Below are 20,673 nucleotides of genomic sequence, written 5' to 3' on the forward strand. Positions count from 1 at the left end.
GCCAGAGGCTGTGTTGAGGGACAGCCGGTAGGGGCTGCGGGCAGCCCAGGCGGGAGGGCAGGGACAGGGTCGGGGGGAGTGAGAAGAGCAGCCGCGCTGGGCTTCTCAGGAGTCCTGTCCCAGCACACTGCAGACACGTCCATACATACATAGACATTCTAATCGTGTCCCTCCCCGGCTCACCCTGTCAAAGCCAAGAGCCCTACAGAGGCCCAGAGGCTCCCAGGATCTGCCCCAACCCGCTTACCTTTCTAATCACACCTCCCTCTTCCTTCCCCCCACTGACCCCCAGCTCCAGCTACCCCCCCACAACCTCCTTGCCAGACCTTCAAACCCTAGCATCCTCCTGACAGAGGGCCCTGGTATTTGCTGTTCCCTCTGCCAGAACACCCTTCCCGCAGATGTCTGCACGGCTGTCTCCCTCACCTTCCTCAGGTCTCTGCTCCGATGCCGCCTTCTCAGCGAGGCCCACGCTGACGGCCTATTAAAAACTGCCCCCTAACCCGCACTTCCCAACTTAGGTTTTCTCCCCAGCACCCTCACTAACGGACAAGTACACATTTCACTCTTCATTTCCTTGCTGTTTATAAACACTTCGCCCCGAAGAACATAAGCTCACAAGCACAGGGATTTTTACCTTCACTGCCTGGCACATAAGCAGGACCTAATGAATCTTTGGTGGATGATGGAATGATTAAATTTAATTAATTCATTAAATATAATTAGGAATTATTCTTAATTAGGCATTACTTTTTGCTACCATGGATAGCTGCTGTCTGTGTGATCAATTTCCTTCTCATTTAATTGTCCCCACAGCCCTGGGGGTGGGGACACTGTCGTATTTTCATATTTTTGGATGAGTAAACTGAGCCCAGAAAGGTGCCAGAGCCACCCTACGAATAAAGCGCAGAGGCTCCTGGACTCCTCCTCTGGTGCTCCTGGACCAGAAGGGTGGTGGTCTCCCTCCCAGCCAAAGACCCTCCTTACCAAAGCAAAATAACTGGATGAAGAAATCGAATTGGTAAAAACAAACGTTTTTATAGTATATATACACACACCGGGTTCAGGATGACAGTGCCAGGTATGGGCGGGTGACAGTTGCTGCCGTCCCCATAGGGTAGGGTCTGCCCCTCCCCTCGGGTGTCTTGGTGCCCTGTGTCCCGGCCCAGGTTCCCCTGGGGCTTGGGGCAAGCCTGGAGAAGCTGGTCAGGCTTCACCCCAACCCTTTGCCCTTTGCCACCTAAGGGCAGCCTTTGTCACCTGCCTGCCGGGCTCCACCCCCACAGGGGGGTGGGGGAATAGGGGGAGCTCGGGTTCTCGCTGTCCCGGGGTCAAGGCTGGGCGCAGGGTCGTGTTTGCTGCAGGTCTCGCTGACGCACGGGGACGGGAGAAGATGACGTCGCTTGCCACAGCAGGTGGCGTGGGGAAGGGCCACCTGGGCGGTGCGGCCGGGGCCTCTCCATCCCCCAGCCCCGGAGGTCGCTGGCCCCAAAGCCGCTGCCCATGATCGCGGCCCTCAGTAGGGGTAGGGGGACACGGCGATGAGCAGGACGAAGACGCTTTGGTGGCGCGGCGCCACGGCGTGCACGGTGAGCCGGTAGAGGCCCGCGCGGGTGAGCGCGCGGCGGGTATAGACCGCGCCGCGGCCGGCGCGCAGCGGGCGCAGGGCGAAGGGGCTGCGCGGGTCGGGATCGAGCACGCTGAGCTCCGTGCGGTTGGCGGGGACGCCGGCCTCGGAGAGGGCAGCCAGGCGGGCCACGTCTTGGAGGGCGCGCACACCCAGGGGCAGCGGCAGCAGCTTGTACTGCAGCGTGGAGGGGCTGCCCGCGCTGCAGTCCTGCGAGCAGCGCCGGAAGCACGTCCTGCGGGCGGGACAGACCGACGGACTCTGGGTTGCCATCTGAGCGTGCCCGGTCGCATAAACCGGATCTCACCCCCGACCCCCGCAGTTCAGCCATGCGCTGACCCCCCACCTCACGCACCCCGTGCCTCTCTACAAGCGCCACTGTTAGCCCATTTTAGAGAGCGGCAAACTGAGGCCCCAGGAAGCCAGAGACGTGCCCTTTCCCATCCGAGCAGGTCCCCCATAGGTGATAAAATTTACAGCCCTCCAGGTCCCCCGGAGCCCCAGAGCTGAGTCACGGGCTCTGGATTTGGGGGGGTGGGGTTGTGCTCAAAGACTTGTGCTCAGCCTTGCCAAGGGCGCCCACTCCCTCTCACCCCCCACCTCAGCCTAGGCTTCCTGGTTAGTAGAGTCCGGGGCAAGTCGCCACCCCAGGATCCTTTCCCTAACAGCTGCAGCTGGTGCCAGCCAAGGTCCCCATGTCTGTGCGTGTTTAGGAGTGTCTGTAGCCACAGTGAGAGAAATGTATTTTGTGTTTGCGTAGCTGCACGTGTCTGAGCCCTGGGGTTTTGTGTGGGATTCTGGGTGGGGTTTATGCGCCTGCACGTGTGTTCCTGTGTCCAGAGTTTCCTGAATGTATTCATGTGTTCCCATGTGTCCCTGTGTGTCCATCTCCCAGCACCCCTCCCTCCGGTTCTCTCCCAACTCTGGCGTCTCCCAGCCCCCTGTGCTCCATGCATGGCCCAAGCATCACTGTGCAGGAAATGGTACTGTCCAGGTGAGCTCACATCCCAAGTGGCTGCAGGAAAGTGCTTGAGGGCACACTGCCCCGTGAGCTCAGGGGCCCTGCCTAGGAGTCCTGGCAGGGTTGACCCACTGACCCTAAGAGGGTCTCTGCCTGAGACAGGGCCTTCCTGGAGGCCCTCCTTCCTCCTTCTGGCTATACAGGAGCCAGAGTGTCGGCTGCCCAGATCCTGGCAGGGAATCCTCCCCATTCAGCCCCCAGCCAACTCAGCCCTTACCCAGGGCTGGAGCCCTGCCGGAAGGTGGCAGGACACGGCGTGTTCACACACTGGTAGCTCCCGCGGGTGTTGAAGCACATCTGGCTGGGCCCACACTCGATGCTGTCCTCCTCACACTCGTTGATGTCTGGGCAGGGAGGTGGGTGAAGAGATGGGGGCTGAAAAGATGGAGCAAAGGGGGGAGGGGCCCAAGGAAGAGCCAGGGAAGGCGTGGGGGGAGGGTTAAGTGGGAGAGAGATGCCTTCAGAGGGCAGCGAGGTGCACGGCCCCTTCCCCGGTCCCCAGCCAGCCTGACCCATGACAGCCCAGGTGGCAGTCTCCTAGCACCTCCCCATTCCCCAGGAGGGCACTCTGGGGACCTCCTGAGCCTAGAGCTGGGGTGGAGAGGCTGGGGAAGATGAGGGCTGCCCTCGGACCCAGAGGAGCCACTGCCCATGATCCTCTTCTGCCCCCTGTAGGAGCCCCCCCCCTCAGAGGACATTCACTGACCTCCGTGACAGAGAGGGAGGGATGGAGACTGGCAAGGGAGACATGATTCCTGCTTTACAGGGAAGAAGCAGCATGACTGGCCGGACCCCAGAGCACCTTATTTAGGGAAAAATGCACTGGCCTGGGCGTTGGAGGACTTCCCTGCTACTCCCAGCAGCAGCTGCCTTGCTGCGAGCACCGGCTCTGTGCCCGCCCTCCACACGTCTCTGCCCAACATTTAGGGGAGGGCTCTGTTAGCCCCATCTCACCAGGAGACTGAGGCACAGAGAGGTGAAGTCAGTTGCCCAGTGACACACAGCAGAGCAGCAGTCGACCCCCAGGGCTGGTTTCAGAGCCTGCGCATGCAGTTTCTTAGCTCCTGCTTGGAGTATGGGCCCCGGCCTGGCTCTGGCCACCTGGGGGCGGCACTTACCCCCTCCCTGCCCCTCCCCACATGAGATGGTTGGGAAGGGGCTGGAGAGAGCAGACTGGGTGAGAGAAGCCCCTTCCTGCTCACCCTGGCAGTTCTTCCCGCTGGGGAGGAGGCGGTAGCCAGCGGGGCAGAGGCACTGGTAGCTGCCCTCCGTGTTTCGGCAGGCGTGCTGGCACAGGTTCCTCACCCGGCACTCGTCCAGGTCTGGCCCGGGGCATGGGGGTGGGGTGGGGGGATGGGGGCAGAGAAACACTGAGTCACAGGTGCCCAGGTGGCCACACGACTAACCGCAGGGCTCAGGACAAGCCAGGGAAGTCCCTGCCTTAGGCACCCGGGCCTTCTCCCTGCCCTGCCCCACCCAACCCTGGATTGCGAGGTCAGGAGAGTCCCTGGGCTTGATGCGCAGCAAGGCATGGGGGGTGGAGACAGGGCTCCCAGGACAGACCCCGCTGCCCAGGCGGCAACGCTGAAGCCCATCCGCCCTCCAGGCTACCCTCCCCCTTCGCCTCTCTGCAGCCCGGCGCCAGTCTCCGCAGGGCCCAGGGGCTCTCCTCGACACCCCCTACCCCTGTAGCACCCCCAGTCCCTGTTCACGTTCTCACGTCAACCTGGAACATACTTCTTCCCTCCCTGACTGCTTCACCTCTGCACACCAAGAGGAATGTTCTCAAAGTGGGTTCCTGGGAACATCTGCCCTCCCTCTGGGTAAAGCGTCCTGAAGTCAAATGGTTTGGAAAGGACTCCACCCACTTTGGAAGCCCCTTGCCAGTGAGCACAGCCAGGACTCCAGGAAACCTTGTAGCGAGGAGGCTTCCGTCCGCCTGCGCCGCCTACCCCGCTTGCCTGTGAACCCCGGGTTTCTTTTTTTTTTTTTTTTAACATCTTTATTGGAGTATAATTGCTTTACAATGGTGTGTTAGTTTCTGCTTTATAATAAAGTGAATCAGTTATACATATACATATGTTCCCATATCTCTTCCTTCTTGCATCTCCCTCCCTCCCACCCTCCCTATCCCACCCCTCTAGGTGGTTACAAAGCACAGAGCTGATCTCCCTGTGAACCCTGGGTTTCTGAACACGGGCGCGGTGCCCACACGCCCAGCCCAGGAGCCTAAGACAACATAGCGGGGTGTGTCCCCGGTGGGCACGCCTGGGGCTCGGTCTTACCCGTGCAGACACCGTTCTGCCGGATGAAGCCAGGCGGGCACCAGGCCCGGCCCACGCTCAGGGCTCTGGGGCCCGGTCGGAGGGAGACCCAGGCGCGGTAGGACCCACTGGGGATGGGGGCGCGGGGACGCAGCCAGGCCACCAAGCGGTCCCGGTGGCTGACGGTGGTCACGTTTGGTCCACTGCGCTCCAGCGGGGTGCAAGTCTTGCCGTCTCGGAGGAGGGTCTGGCCTGGCGGGCACAGGCAGCGGTAGCTGCCCTGGAGGTTGTGGCACTGGTAGGCACAGCTCCGGGGCAGCTGCTGGCACTCGTCGATATCTGGAGAGGAGCAGGCCCAGGCAGGGTGCCAAGGTGGCTCAGGGCACGCTGCAGCCACCCCACCGGGCTCCAGCTGCCTCTGTTGCTCTCCGGCCCTCCCCAGAATCTACCTGCCTCACTCGCTGCACACAGGCCTGCCTCCAAGCCCTCCCGCTCCTGGACCACCCCCAGCCTCCTCTCCCGCTCCAGCCTCTACTGCTCAGAGAGGCCCCACCCTCCCCCAGCTCCGAGCTCCGGACCCCAATGTCCCTCAGCACCCCTCCCTTCAGCCTCCTGGTGAAGTCCATTCCACCTGCAAAGCCTCTCTGAGACCCACCCACTTCTCTCCACCCGCCTCCTCCTCCTGGGCTCCCAGGGAAGGCGACCTTGCCGGGCAGGGGGTGAGGTTTTGGTGGGAAACAGCAGGCAAAGCACGGATCAGGCACATGGTGGGCACGCAATCGGTGTTGGCTGCTGTGCTATTCACAGAACTCAGTGTCACCCCTGTCATAACTGATCCCCGCCTGTGAGCTGTGGGCGCTGACCCAGGTCCCAGGGACAGGGTGGCTCTCCCCATACCTAGGCAGGGCAGGCCGGGGCCCTGAACCCGGTACCCCCTGGGGCAGCCACAGCGGTGCCCGCCTGGAGTGTTCTCACAGATCTGGTTGTAGTGACACTCGTCCGTCTGCTCCAGACACTCGTCCACATCTGGAAAGGCAGGGGCAAGGGCGGGGGGGCGCTGAGCCCACAGTCCCTCCCCCTAGGACATACCATGCGTCTCCGCATCTGGGCCTCATCCCCGTCCCCATCTCCAACTTCAGTGCCACCAGGAGGAATGCCAGCGTTTGCAACCACCCTTCCTAATTATACCAGCTTTGGAGGGTAAGAAGGTTCTGGGTTCAAAAGAAGGAAGGGGCTTAAAAGGTGGGCTTTGGAGGCAGAGTCCTGGGTTTGGACTCAGCTCTGCCATGCCTCTTGATCCTTGAGCCAGTAACTCTCCCTCTCTGAGCCTCAGTTTCCTCATCTGTAAAAAGGGGTCACGATAGGACTCCTTCATGGGATCATGGGGAGAAAACTGGATGATGCACGTGAAGGGCTTAGGACCCTGGTGTATGGGCCGAGCTCAAAAACTGGTGAGAAGGAAGGAAGGGAGGGCGGGAGGAAGGCAGGCAGGAGCCCTAGAAATGGGATGAAATGGGATGACTGCCTCTTCTGAGTCCAAGTTCACCACGCTCTCCCCCTCCACTGACGGCCTCTCTTGGGGAAACCAGGAGGACCCACAGTCATGAAAGCCTAGAATGCTAGAACAGGAAGGACCCTAGAGGTCACCCATCCAGGGGTGGCACCTAGGTTTTGTCTCAAAGGCCCACTGCAACTGATTCACAGCAGCCACTGCAGCTGGAGAAGGTGTGTTGAGAAGGAGTCAGAGGCTGCCTGTGGGCTGGACCTTGACCCACGAGGGGAGAGAGGGGAAGTGGCAGGAGAGGTAGCATATGTTTGCCATCCCTGACCTGGTCCCCCTTCATCAGACAGATGAGAAACCTGAGACCCAGAAGGGAAAAGACACTTGCCAAAGGGACTCAAGTCACCAGCAGCCAGGCTGGGTCGGGACCCCGACCTCCTGAGCGCAGCTCGGGCTTTCTCCCCGGCCTCACTCGACTCCTTCTGCCAAGAGAGTGCCGGTTTCCCTGAAGGCCCAGCGTCCCAGTGACACACAGCATGCCCTCTGCTGAACCCTGGCAACCACTGGGTTCCCGGGAGTCGGGACAGCCCGGCACCACGCCCCCGTCACCTTCACAACCGGCTCCATCAGTGGCCACCCGGAAGCCAGGCCCGCAGTTAGGGAGGCAGCGGTAGGACCCCAGCAGGTTCACGCAGCGCTGCCCCTCTCGGCAAGGATCGGCCTCCCACGCACACTCGTCCACATCTGTGGGGGGGACGGGGGCAGGGGCTGCATGAACACTTGTCCCCAGGCCCAGCCTACCCACACAGGCTTTGTCCTTAGGCCCAGAAGCCCCTGGCAGGAAGGTCCCCACCCCTCCTACTAGCTCTGTCCATCCTCTCGGCACCCCCAGAAACACAGAGCCTCCTCTGAGGGACCTGGCGGGCCTGGCCGGTAGCATCTGAAGTGAGGCTGCAGACAAGGCTCTTTGGGTGCCCCAAAGAGACTCGGCCACGCCAGGCCCCACTGGTGGGATGGAGGGACACAGGTGCGGGATCAGAGTCCAGACAGCGGCTCAGGGTCAGATTTATCGTCCAGCAACCTCGTTACGGGGGCAAGCAGGGCAAGAGGGCCAGATGGTATCAGCTCACTTCCAAGCCCGGTGGACTGGAGATGCCCGCCGAGGGCTGGGAAAGCTTCTGAGGCCACGTCCAGGCTCAGCGGGTGTGCGTGCCGTGAGCACGCGGTGGCCACATGCATGTCTTTAGAGAGCCCCATCGCCCCTCAGTACTTGAGCCTCTCCCCTCTGTGGCCCTCAAAATAAGAAGTTCTCAGTGGGAACAGGGCTTACATCCCCTGAGGGATGTGCCCCCTGGCCAGGGTCCCAGCCCCGGAATCTCCCTGAGTACACCTGGGCCAGGTCCAAGACGAGCCTCTCCACCTGGGGTCCACTCACCTCTGCAGGTCCTTTCGTCCCTGGCCAGGGTGAAGCCAGCTGGGCAGGAGCAGGAGAAGCGGCCGGGCACATTGCGGCAGGAGTGGGCGCAGGGGCTGGGACTGCCCGAGCACTCGTCCCTGTCTGCGGGGTGGGCAGAGGTCCGGTGGTCTGCGCTCACAGGCCCTCCAGCCCTCAGTCCCTCCCAGGCTGAGGCCTCCCTCGTCCCTGCCGGGGTGGGGAGGCGTGCTCACCCAAGCAAAACTCTCCCTGGGCGTCCAGCTCAAAGCCCTCTGGGCAGCCGACTTCATTCTCTCCTGCTAGGCAAAGGGGACAGACCCTGAGGACACGAGGGCCCCAGTGCCCAAGGTGCCCGGGGATAGAGAGCCCAGGCCCATCTGGGGGCCCTGGCAGGGTCTGGCTGGGGCAGTGGGGGGTGGAGACGGGACGGGGGCCTCACCAGCTTGCAGGGCCGTGGAGAGCTGGAAGCGCAGGGCCTTGGCCTCAGGGTCGAAGGCCGAGCTGATAGCGGAGGCCCGCAGGTGCTGCACCAGCTGGGGCTGGGGGCCCCGGGCCACGTCGTACCGGATGCTGTGGTTGCAGCGCAGGAACGAGAGGAGGCTCTCCTGCCGGAAGTTCTGCGTGGAGCCCACAAAGAGCCGGCCGGGCCCCGTCTGCACGTACTGCTCCTGGAAGTCCTGGAAGAGGCGGGTGGGGAGGAGGACATCACGATATCAACTTGCAAGGGCCGAGGGGCCCTCAGCCCCCAGTGCGGATGCTGGGGTGTGGGTCTGGTGGGCCTTTCGGCTCTTCTTCCAACCAGCTGGGCACCCTCGAGCTGTCTGCGAAGCTGGGCCACAGCCTCCCCCTGCTGCGGGGTTCGTCCTCCCCGCAGCCCAGCCAGGCCACGCCCCAGACCCCGCTGGGGAGTCAGGAAGGAAAGTGGGCCCGGCTGCCCGGGGAGGGTTGGGGCAGGACACGCCACTCTCTCTCGTGCTCCCCATCTGCACACCCCAGGGCTCTCCCCCAACCTGCACTTGCAGATCTGCATCCGCCAGGCTCTCGGGGACGATGCCATTGACCACCACGTCGAGGAGCAGGAGGCCATCGGGATCCAGGCCTCGGGCCAGCTGGGTCATCGTGAGCAGTTCCCCTGCAATCCATCCCCACCCAGCCTGGAGTCACCTCGGGGGAGAGGCCCTGGGCTCAGACCTCAGCCCCACCTGGCCAACCTTGGGGAGACCCCCGCTCACCTGTGGCAAACTCCACATGCGACTCCTGCTGGAAGCGGCCGCCCGTCAGGGAGTGGCCGTTCAGGGCGTCGCCACTCTCTCTGGCCAGAGCCCAGTAGATGGGGGCGATGGTGACCACAAGCACCCGCATCAGAGGCCCTGGACGGGGTGGACACAGAGGCTAGGCTAGAGCCAGACCCCGAGGGCAGCCGCTCTCCTGCTAGAGATCCCTCTGCAGCTCCCTACTGCCCCCAGGAGAGCCCAGCCCCTTCCCTCCCTACCCAGGCCTAGCCCGTGATTGCCTGGGCCGGTAATCAGATCAGAAGGTGGGAAGTGGTGAAAACTACTTCGTGGAGTAGCTGTGAAAATGAGCAAAATATATTTATACAAAGAAGTGCCTTTAATATTCAACTGAATTCAATAAATGTTGAGGGCTACTGAGTCACCACACAGCATGGGACTGCATCGACCGTCACTACACGCATGCCGGACCAAGTAGAAAATCAACTGTCTCCTAACTTGCAGACACCTTCCAGAAGAGCCTGGGAGAGGGAGGATCGTTCTAAACCACTGACTTGGAAAAAAGAGCCCAAAAGTGCCCTGGACACGGATTCTCAGACCTTCCCACGATGCCCGGCCCTCCTCTCAGGGCAGGTGGGGTCTGGGACTGGGGAAGGGGGAACGCTGTTTGCTTGGGGCCAGGGATGGTCCAGCTTCTCAGCCAAACTGCTGGCTCAGAAGAGGTACAAGAGGGCTGATGTTCACAGGAGCCAGCTGGGCCCCTGTCCCTGGGAGCAGAAACTTCTCGGCCTCTCTGTGCCTCTGCTTCCACTAAACAGAGCCAGGCACGCCTGGTCTGGAGCCAGATGCTTCTCCATGGCTCCTGCTCCTGAAGCTGGAAGAAGCAGCCACACCTGGGCAGTGTCTCACTTCACTCCCTCCCTGCCGACAGCCAGCCCGGAGTGATCCCCCCAGGCCACAGTCCCCTGACCCCCCACTGCTCACACAGTCTGTGGTCAAGGGCAGCTCTGGAGGGGCTGCTTTTAGCAAAGCCCCTGTCAACACTGCCCTCTCCCTGCTCTGGACCCCCATGAGGGGATGCAGGACCCCCTGGGCAGGGTGAGACGGCAGGGTCCATTACAGCAGCATCTGTAATGTCTCTCCAGAACATTCCATTTGCTTAGGACACACTATTTTATGAATCTGTTTGAAAGTGGACATTTCTTGGTTCTCTGGGCCTTCTAGCTAATTTTATTCTCCACGTTTCCTTCCCCTTTTCTGTCCCCTGCAGCCCATATCCCTTACTCCTTACTAGTGATCCCTTCACTTCGCTAGCAGCTCTTGCCTTAACAGTGGGAAGAAAACCTCACATAGCAATCAGTGGTTTCAAAAGTCACAATCTGACCCTGCATTCACATAATACTGGTAATTTCGCGCTCTCGGGCTGATCTTAAATGCAGTTGTTTTGTTTGGTTGGGGGCTGTGGGGTGGAGAGGAAGTGGCCTGCACCTCGACCCACGTTGGCTCAGACTCAGCTCAGGTCGGAGGGTCCCCAGATGCAGGAGATGCTCTGGCCCCCACTTACCCACACTCGCAGGGATGTGGCTGACGCTGCTGCAGAGGGTGGTGACCCCAGAACGTGCCTCCTGTTGCACGCTGGTGTTGAGGACAGCTATGCCAAATTTCTGCCCATTGATCACCCCAATCATGCTGCCCCGGCTCCCCCGGGGCTCCCCTGTGAGGAAGGAAGAGAACAAGAGGGACACTATCCACCTCTGTGCCCTCAGGGAAATGTAGGTACTGTTTTCCATTTCATGAAGGCGTAAACTGAGGCTCAGAGAGGGGCAGTAACTTGCCCAAGGACACACAGCTAATGGGTGATGAACTCAACACTCAGGAGATCCTGGCTTCGAGAGAGAAGGGACACATTTAAGAGGAGCCCCACACAGGGGTGGTGCCAGCTTCTAATTCTGGCTCTGCCATCACCTTCTTGAAAACCTGGGCAAGTCCGGCCCCCCAAGCCACACTTGAGTTGGCTTATCTATAAAATGAGGAGGTGGGACCACAGATGCACCAAAGACCTGTTGGGTTCTAAAATGCCAAGTGATGGGGGCGGGGGGCCTGGCACACTGGAGGAGCCAGGGAGGAGAGGCAGGGCACCGGGCCAGGAAATGAATGCTGCCACCTGAACACCTCCCATTCCGTCACTGGCCCTGGCTCCGGCTGCCCTGCCGCTGGCCCGGCTGGGGTGGGCTGAATTTCTAGCAGCCGTCAGGCAGTCTGCTAGCAGATGCTCTTCAGCACTAATCAAATGGATTGTACAGGCACAGGGGGATGCTTCCTCTGGCTAATGGGCCAGCTGTCTCGTTTGGACAGATGGCAAGAGACAGAAGCTAGCCTGACTCTCCACTCACCAGCCCTCGGGGGAAATTGACAACAAATTGCCAATGATCTGTCAAAAAAATAACATACAACACTCAACTGCCAAGATCCTAAGTGGATAGATCAGGGGGCTGGTTAATTTTGGATTCCAGGAAGCAATGCCATTTCCTGCAGCCCTTAGCTGGGGTTTGATGAGATTTGATGCCCATCTGGGATGTCTCTCGTCAATATCCGCAGCTCTGGGATTTATGGGGGGGACAGGAAAAGGCCATGAACCTTCCCCTGGCCTTGTAATAAGGGGGTAAGGAGGAGCTGGGAACAGCAGATAAGAAGGCAGCAGCATGACCCTGGCAGTTTTAGAAGGGGACAGGAAATTGGAGGCCAGGAATGACAAGCCGCTGGCAACCTTCTCAGACATGAGGTGACTCAGCAGCCTCTTGTTCCCCCACAAGGCCAGGATACCCCTCCCCAGACTTATGGGAAAGGAGGGAGAGAGTTAGGGGGCCTCGACGCCTTCGAATATCTTTTATATAGCAACGTCCCTTGAAGGAATTTATCCTATAGAAATATTCGGTCCAGCACACAAAGATGTGCACCACAGGATGGTTTCTGGAGGGGAAACTGGAAAAAAAAAAAAAACCCCACAAACCTGTTGTTTATTTAATGAAGCCAACAGCAACTAAGTTTAAAACATGTTCCTACGGAATGGTATGAAATCATTACAGAAGGTGTGGGCTAGGCTTATTGTTGTGGGCTACTGTCCACGATAGAGTAAGAAAATATGGCAGGTTGTAAACACAGCTTGTACATCTGACCTCATTTGTAAAAAGAGAAAAGTGTATCTCTTTACATTCAGAAAAAAAGTGTAGAAATACATACCTCAAATAATTACCTGAGCTATTTCTAAGTGAATTATGGGAGATAACTGATCATGACTTTTTTCTTCACACATTTTTAAAAAATTATCTGGGCTTTCTACAATTAACATATACAAGGTACAAATTAGTTGTTTCCATTAAAAAAGCAAGGATGCTGTTATGGGTTGAATTGTGTCCTCCTAAAAGGATGTGCTGAAGTCCTAACCCTCGGGACCTGAGCACGTGATCTTATTTGAATGTAGGGTCTGTACAGAGGTAACCATGTTAGCATGAGGTCATGAGGGTGGGCCCTAACCTAATATGACTGGTGTCCTTATATAAAGGGGAAATTTAGAGACAGACACGAGCGCAGGGAGGATGCCACGTGATCATGAAGGCAGAGAGAGGGGTGACGCTTCTACAATCAAAGAACTCCAGCAAACTACCAGAAGCTAAGGGAGAGGCCTGGAATAGATTCTCTATCACATATCTCAGAAGCAACCAACCCTGCTGACACCTTGATCTTAGATTTTCACCCTCCAGAACTGCAAGATCATACACTTCTGTTGTTTTAGGTCCCGTTGGGCAGGGAATCCCACCCCTGTCCACAAAGGTCTGGGCTGGGAGGCTCCATACCTCTCACGGCCAGGAACGCCTGGGCTGTGGCAGAGCCCAGGAGGTTGTGAGCAACGCACTGATACGCGCCCGCATCCCCAGCCTCCGCTCGCTCCAGCCACAGGCTCCCGTCCTTTAGGGTCCTGAGCCGCCGGCTGGCCCGCAAGGGCTGGCCCGCTCGCAGCCACTCCACCGTGGGCACCGGCTCTCCAGAGGCCTGGCACCGCAGGGCCACGGCATCCCCAGATCTCACTGTCACATCTTGGGGCTTCACCTGGAACACCGGGGCACCTGTGGGAGGCCCGGGGCAGCTTTTAGAAACATCTTATTATTTTTGCATACAGGCACACCTTGGAGATACTGTGCGTTCAGTTCCAGACCAACGCAATAGAGCAAATATCACGATAAAGTGAATCACATGAATTTTTTGGTTTCCTAGAGCATATAAAAAGTATGTTTACACTATACTGTAGTCTATTACGTGTGCAATAGCATTATGTCTAAAAATACAACCTATATGTCTTAATTTAAAAATAACTGATTGCTAGGCTTCCCTGGTGGCACAGTGGTTGAGAATCTGCCTGCCAATGCAGGGGATGCGGGTTCGAGCCCTGGTCTGGGAAGATCCCACGTGCCGCGGAGCAACTGGGCCCGTGAGCCACAATTACTGAGCCTGCGCGTCTGGAGCCTGTGCTCCGCAACGAGAGGCCGCGATAGTGAGAGGCCCGTGCACCGCGATGAAGAGTGGCCCCCGCTTGCCGCTACTAGAGAAAGCCCTCGCACAGAAACGAAGACCCAACACAGCCATAAATAAATAAATAAATAAATTTAAAAGAAACTATCAATCATTTAAAAAAAAATAACTGATTGCTAGAAAATGCTAACAATCATCTGAGCCTTTAGTGAGTCACAATCTTTTTGCTGGGAGGGTTTGCAATATTTCGAGAATTACCAAAATGTGACACAGAGATACAAAGTGAGTCAATGCTGTTGGGAAAATGGTGCCAGCAGACTTGCCTGATGCAGGGTTGCCACAAACCTTTAGTCTATAAAAAATGCAATATTTGCAAAATGCAATAAAGTGAAGCACAATAAAACGAGGTGTGCCTCTATTCAAATGGTACATATTCATTCAGACAGATTAGAAAATACAGAGGCAAATGATCCTCCCACCCACTTACCATTCCTGAGTATTTCCTTCTAGACACTGTTTCCTTATGAGAATGTGACCATATTACCCTTTCTTTCTTCCTTCCTTCCTCCCTCCCTCCCTTTCTTTCTTTCTTTCTCTCTTTCTTCTTCCTTAATTCTATAATAGATCATAACTACCTCTCACGGCATTAAATATTTGTTTTCAGTGTCTACTTGGTATTCCATTGTTTGGATCTGTTATGATTTGCTTAACCAGGTCCCTATTATAGGACATTTAGCTTGTTTCCAGTGAAGGGGTGACATTTGCCAGAATTGCCTCTACTTGATGCCAGATGACATGGCAGACCTGGGCTCTGTCACTTACTGGTGAGTGATTCTCAAGTCACTCCCTGATCCTCAGGTTTCTCATCTGAAAGATGATACTTCCTGCCCACTTACTACTATGGACCCTCCAGAATGGCTAAAATGAAAAGGATGGAAAATGTCCAGCGCTGGTGAGGATGCAGGGCCAGCAGAACTCTCACGCTGTGGGCAGAAGTGTACAACCACTGTGGAAACCGTTTGCCAGTGTATCAGTTTCCCATGGCTGCTGTAACAAATGGCCACAAACTTGGTGGTTTAAAACAGCAAAAATTTTTTCTCTCACAGTTCTGGAGGCCAGAAGTCCAAGATCAATCGTTTCTCAAGGCTAAAGTCAAGGTGCTGTGCGTGCTCCTTCCAGAGGCTCCACGGGAGGAGATGTTCCTTGCCTCTTATGGCTTTTGGTGGCTTCTAGCATTCTGTGGCTTGAATTCCGTGGTTGAATCACTGCATTCTCTGCCTCAACTTAACATGGTCTTCCCTCCTCTCTCTCCCTCTCTCTGTGTCTCTGTGTCTCTCTCTAATCTCCCTCTGCTTCTCTCTTATAAGAACACTTGTGGGACTTCCCTGGAGGTCCAGTGGTTAAGACTCCACGCTTCCAATGCAGGGAGAGTGGGTTCAATCACTGGTCAGGGAACTAAGATCCCACATGCTTCGAGGCGCAGCCAAAAAATAAAACAAACAAACAAACAAAAGAACACTTGTGATAGCATTTAGAGCCCACCAAGACAATTCAAGACAACCTCCTTTTCTCAAGATCTTTAACTTAATCGCATCTGCAAAGATCTTTTTTCCAAGTAAGATAACACTATATGGGAAAATAATCTGAAAAAGAATAGATATATGTATAACTGAATCACTTTGCTGTATACCTGAAACTAACACAACATTGTAAATCAACTATACTCCAATATAAAATAAAAATTAAATTAAAAAAAGAATTCACAGGTCCTGGAGACTAGAACATGGTCATATCTTTGGGAGCCATTTATAGCCTCCCACAGCCAGTATGTCCTAAAGCTGAACCGGTGTGTCCTGTATGACTCAGCAATTCCGCTCTTGGAATTCTGCTCTTGGAATCTCCCTATGTTCACGGAAAGGCGTGCCTAAGGACTTCGCAGCAGCGCTGTTGACATTTGCCCCCAGCTGGAGACTAACCTACGCCGAATGTATGAATCAACTGTGGTGTAGCCACAGAGTGGAAACCACACAGCCACGAGAAGGAATAAACTCATCCCGTGTGCAATCTCACACACTGGGAAGGCGCAAGAAGCCCAACACAGAGTACACGCGACATGATTCCACTTCAACAAAGGTCGAAAACAAGCAAGAGCGGGACTTTGGCTATGGCCGAGCAAAGAGGTCAGCAAGTTGGCCCCCCAATAAACAAGTACAAAACTTGACAAAATTGTCAAAACCAAATATTCCAGGGCTCTAGAAATCGACTAAGAGCAAACAACAAATTGAGAATTGTTTACTTCTGAAAAGCTTCTAGAACTCTGGGCACAAACAGGGTAAGGGTGTGGCCTTCCTGCCTGGGGCTGCTCCCATCTCCCAGCCCCAACCCACCCCATCATCACACTAGTTTTATGAGGGCAGGGCTGGCGGAGAAACCAGGGGCTGACTTGATTTGCAGCAGAGGATGGAGGCAGACTCTGAGAAATGGGGGTGTCATCAGGGACAGGAGCAGAACTCTAGAAAGCAAGTGGGGACCTGGCACCTCTGCTGGCCTGCAGTCCTGGCCCTGGTTGAGGAAACCAGGGACCAGCCAGCAATACAATAAGGAGAACCTGGGAATAAGGGAGCCCCGGAGAGGCTGTATCTGCTCTCCACACACCCCTGGCTGATGTGGGAAATATGCACCTAGGCAGGGGGGACCCAAAAGGGCCAGGGGAGAGTCAGAGCCAGGGCTGACTTGAAAGCTGCCTGAACTTTTTTTTTTTAATGTCAATTAGATCTCAATAAAGTGGTTTGAAAAACAAATCAATAAATATCAAAAGTTTGAAAACAATAGTAATACTAGGTGGCATTTGTTGATTACTTACTGTGTGCCAGGCACTGTTCTAAGCACTTTACATGCATTATTCCATTTAAACTTCACACTACTTATGAGACCTGTTCTATTATTATCCTTATTTTAAAGATAAGAAAACTTAACTACAGAGAAATTAAATGATTTGCCTAAGGTCACAGAGCAGATGGGCAAACCAATAACAATTCCGAGTGGACTGAGTCCAGAACCTGCCCTCTCAACCACTAGCATTGAAGCAAGAATGACCTATTCCTGCCTCAGGGCCTTTGCACTTGCTATTCTTTCTACTTAAAGCAATTTCTCTTACACTGTCACATGGATGGATGCCTCCTTCTCATCATTCAGATCTCAAATTAAATTTTAAAATATATAAAAAAAAATTTAAAAAGAGGTCTTTCCTGATCACCCTCAAAATTGCCTGAACTTTGAATTACTCCACAACCATGCTCCGCTTCATTGATGGAAGATGGGAGTTTTATTTTAATTTTCAGAAGTTTGCCTTTAATTTTCAGAGGTTTGATAGCGATGTGTCTCAGTGCAGACATCTTTGAGTTTATCCTGTTTGAGTTTTCCTCAGCTCCTTGAATTTGTAGGTTTATGTATCTGGTGAAATTTTGGGGAATTTCAGCTCTTGTTTCTTTGACTACTTCTCACCTGTCTTTCTCCTTTTCTTCTGAGGCTCTAATGAACGAATGTGAGATCTTTTGGGGGTAGTCCCCCAGATTGCTGAGGCCCTGTTCATTTTTTTCCCCAGTCTATTTTCTCTCTGTTGTTCAGACTAGTTAAATTCTACTGTTATATCTTCAAATTTGCTAATTCTTTCCTCTGTCCTCTTTGTACTATTACACCCAACCACTGAGTTTTTAATTTTGTTTATTATAAATTTAGTGCTAATTTGGTTCTTCTTTATATCAATTTCCTTGCTGAGATCTTCTACTTTTTCACGTTTAAGCATGTTCACAGTTGCTCATGGCCACTTTAAAGTCCTTGTTGAGTTGAGATTTTCCTTGTTCTTGGTATGACGAATGAGTTTCAAGTGTATACTGAACATTCTGAGTTGAAAGACTCTAGTTCTAGTTCTTTCATTTTAACAGGCTGCCTCTGACGCTGCCACAGGAAGGAGGTGTGGCCTCATTATTTCCAGGTGAAGGTAGAAACCCCGCTTCCCCAGCTGGCCTCCACTGACACCCCAGAACAAGAAGGGGTGTTTTACCATCGCTGGGCAGGCGTGGAGTTCAGAGTTCACACTAGGCCTCCACGGATATCAGACCTGGCTGGGAGGGTTACTGCCCCCACTTGGCCTCATCTGACACCATTACCCCCTGCCCACCCCACAGTGTGGGGAGAGGGGTGCCTCGGGACAGCAAGGAAAAGGCAGAAGTGTAGGCTTCCCGCTTGGTCTTTGTTGATGGGGTTTGGGGTGAGGCTGCAGTTTTTCATAGTGTTTGGCTGGAATAGGGTGTTATTACCTAAGCTTTCTAGCTTGATATGCTGTCCTTTTTCTGGTCCATTAGCAAGAGATAGCAGACTTTTGTGGGGGCCCTCATTTTTTTTTTTTTTGTCTGAGCCCATCGGTATTTCCAGGTTGCCGGCTTCTCAAGCATCCTGCCCAGGATATATGAGGCAAAAAGAAAAACTAGGGATTTTGCTGCCATATCATCCCATAGGTCCCAAGATCCTTGGCCCATTCTTCTTTTCTCTACCTTTCAGAGTCTTACAGTGTTTGTTTTCTATATAAAGTCTAGAGTTTTTAAGCTGTCCTTAGCAAGAGGAATAAGCAGAAGTGCCTCTAATGCCATCTTGTCTGGAACCAGAAACCTCCCTCCCTCACCCCCATCCACGACAAAAACTCTCAACAAACTAGGTATAAAAGGGAATTTCCTCAACCTGATAAAGGGCATCTATAAAAACCCATAGCTGACATCATACTCAATAGTGTAAGACTGAATGCTCTCCTCCTAAAGCTGGCAACAAGGCAAGGCTGCCTGCTCTGGCCACTCCTATTCAACCTTGTGTCAGAGGGTCTAATCAATGCCATAGGCAACATAGAGAAATTAAAGGTATCCAGAGGGGAAAGGAAGAGGTAAAACCACTCTACTCATAGAGGACATGTAGAAAATCCTAAGGAATCTGCCAAAAAATTACTAGAACCAAATACTAATTTAGCAAGGTTGCAGGATTTAAGATCGAGATAACAAAAATCAATTGTATTTCTATATATTAGCAATGAAAAATCCAAAAAATCAAACTAAGAGAAGAATTCCACTTACAATAGCGTCAAAAATCATGCAAAACTTAGTAATCAATTTAACAAAAGTACAAGACTTGTACCCCGAAAACTTCAAAATATCACTGAGAGAAATGGAAAAGATCTAAATAAATGGTATAGAACAACTGGATATCCATATGCCAAAAAAAAAAAAAAAAGAGGAATTTAGATCCTTATCTCACACAAACATTAACTCAAATGGATTTGGCCTAAATATAAGAACAAAAACTGTAAAAATTACAGAAGACAATGTGACCTTAGGTTAAACAAAGATTTTTAAAATATAACACAATCCATAAAATATTATTGGACTTCACCAAATTTTAACACTTTTGCTCTTCAAAGGCAAAATACAGGAAATGCAAATACAGGCCACAGACTGGGAGAAAATATTTGCAAATCATCTATCTGATAAAGGACTTGTATCCAGACTATGTAAACGACTCTTAGAACTCATTAATAAGACAATCCAATTTAAAAATGAGCAAAAGACCTAAATAGACACTTAGCCAAAGAAGTCATATGAAAGAGTAATAAACACATGAAAAGATGCTCAATATCATTAGTTGTTAGGGAAATGCAAATTAAAACCACAGTGAGATACTACTTTGTAACCACAAGGATGGCTAAAATTTAAAAGACTGACATTACCAAGTGTTGACAAGGATGTGGAGAAACCAAAACCTCATACACTATGGAAGGAAAGTAAAACAGTACAGCTAGTTTGGTGATTTCTTAAAAAGTGACCTATACAGTGATCAGGTCACCCAGCAATTAGACTCCCAGGAATCTCAAGAGAAAGAACATATATCCACACAAAGACGTATACACAGATGTTCACAGCAGCATTATTCATAAGAGCCAAAAACTAGAAACAATCTAAACGTCTAGTAACTGGGGAATGGATAAACATAATGTGGTCAATCCAGACAATGGAATACTATCGAGCAATAAAAGGGAATGACGTACTGACATATCCTATAACATGGATGAACCCCCAAAACATCGATAAGTGAGAGAAGTCGGAACGAAAAACTGCATATGATTCCATGTATGTGAAATTACCAGAAAAGGTACATCTATAGGGACAGAGGGCAGATCAGCAGTTGCCTGGGGCTGGAGGTGGGAACGGAGATTGACTACGAATGGGCAGAGGGAACTTGGAAATATTCTAAAAATGGGTTGTACAATGCTATACATTTACTAAGAATCACCAAACTGTATACTTATAATGGGTGGATTTTTTCACTTAAAAATTGTGGTAAAAAAACATATAACATAAAATTTACCATCTTACTCGTTTTTAAGCGTACGGTTCAGCAGTGTTAAATGTATTCACATTGTTGTGCAACCATCACCACCATCCACCTCCAGAACTTTTTCATCTTGCCAAACTGAAACTATACCCATTAAACACTAATTCCCATTCCCCTTCCCCCAGCCCCTGGTAACCAGCATTCTGCTGCCCGTCTCTGAGAATTCGACTACTCTAGGGACCTCATACAATTAGAATTATACAGTATTTGTCTTTTTGTGACTGGCTAATTTCACTTAACATAACATCCTCAAGGTTCATCCATGTTGTAGCATGTGACAGAGTTTCCTTCTTTTTTAAGGGTGAATAATACAAATCCGTGAATTTTATGGTAGGTACATTATGTCTCAATAAAGCTATTTTTTGAAAAGGCAAAATTCTGGACGGTGATTCCCTCGAGAGGGGGTAGAGACTGGAAGGGGGCATGATGGGGGGGGGCGGGTCTGGGAACTCTTACTGCTCTATTTTTGGATCTGGGTGTAGGTTACCTGGGTGGGTTCATGTTATGAAAATTCATTGAGCTGTACTCTTGTGACATGTGCCCTCCTCCTTGTGTGTTAATCTTCAGTGAAAAGTTTCATTAAAAATCCTTATTTATTCCTGTTTTGTAAATAAGTTCATTTGTATCATTT

At 53.0% G+C, this 20,673-nt stretch overlaps 1 protein-coding gene across 1 annotated transcript in view; it reads right to left on the reverse strand.

The window, feature by feature from the left end:
* Positions 1–330: 330 nt before the first annotated feature.
* Positions 331–20,673, reverse strand: part of HMCN2 (hemicentin 2) — a 154,508-nt gene continuing 134,165 nt past the window's right edge. The window contains exons 86-98 of the mRNA XM_082468057.1: positions 12,935–13,204; positions 10,645–10,794; positions 9,081–9,218; positions 8,859–8,980; positions 8,288–8,525; positions 8,082–8,144; positions 7,849–7,971; positions 7,023–7,157; positions 5,810–5,938; positions 4,934–5,251; positions 3,851–3,970; positions 2,866–2,992; positions 331–1,862 (exon numbers count right to left, since the gene is read on the reverse strand). Coding sequence (XP_082324183.1) covers positions 1,517–1,862; positions 2,866–2,992; positions 3,851–3,970; positions 4,934–5,251; positions 5,810–5,938; positions 7,023–7,157; positions 7,849–7,971; positions 8,082–8,144; positions 8,288–8,525; positions 8,859–8,980; positions 9,081–9,218; positions 10,645–10,794; positions 12,935–13,204 — 2,279 coding nt within the window. The 3' untranslated portion in view covers positions 331–1,516. The remainder of the gene's footprint in view (positions 1,863–2,865; positions 2,993–3,850; positions 3,971–4,933; positions 5,252–5,809; positions 5,939–7,022; positions 7,158–7,848; positions 7,972–8,081; positions 8,145–8,287; positions 8,526–8,858; positions 8,981–9,080; positions 9,219–10,644; positions 10,795–12,934; positions 13,205–20,673) is intronic.

Source organism: Balaenoptera physalus (assembly GCF_965194825.1).
Source record: "Balaenoptera physalus genome assembly, chromosome: 7".
NCBI lineage: Eukaryota > Metazoa > Chordata > Mammalia > Artiodactyla > Balaenopteridae > Balaenoptera > Balaenoptera physalus.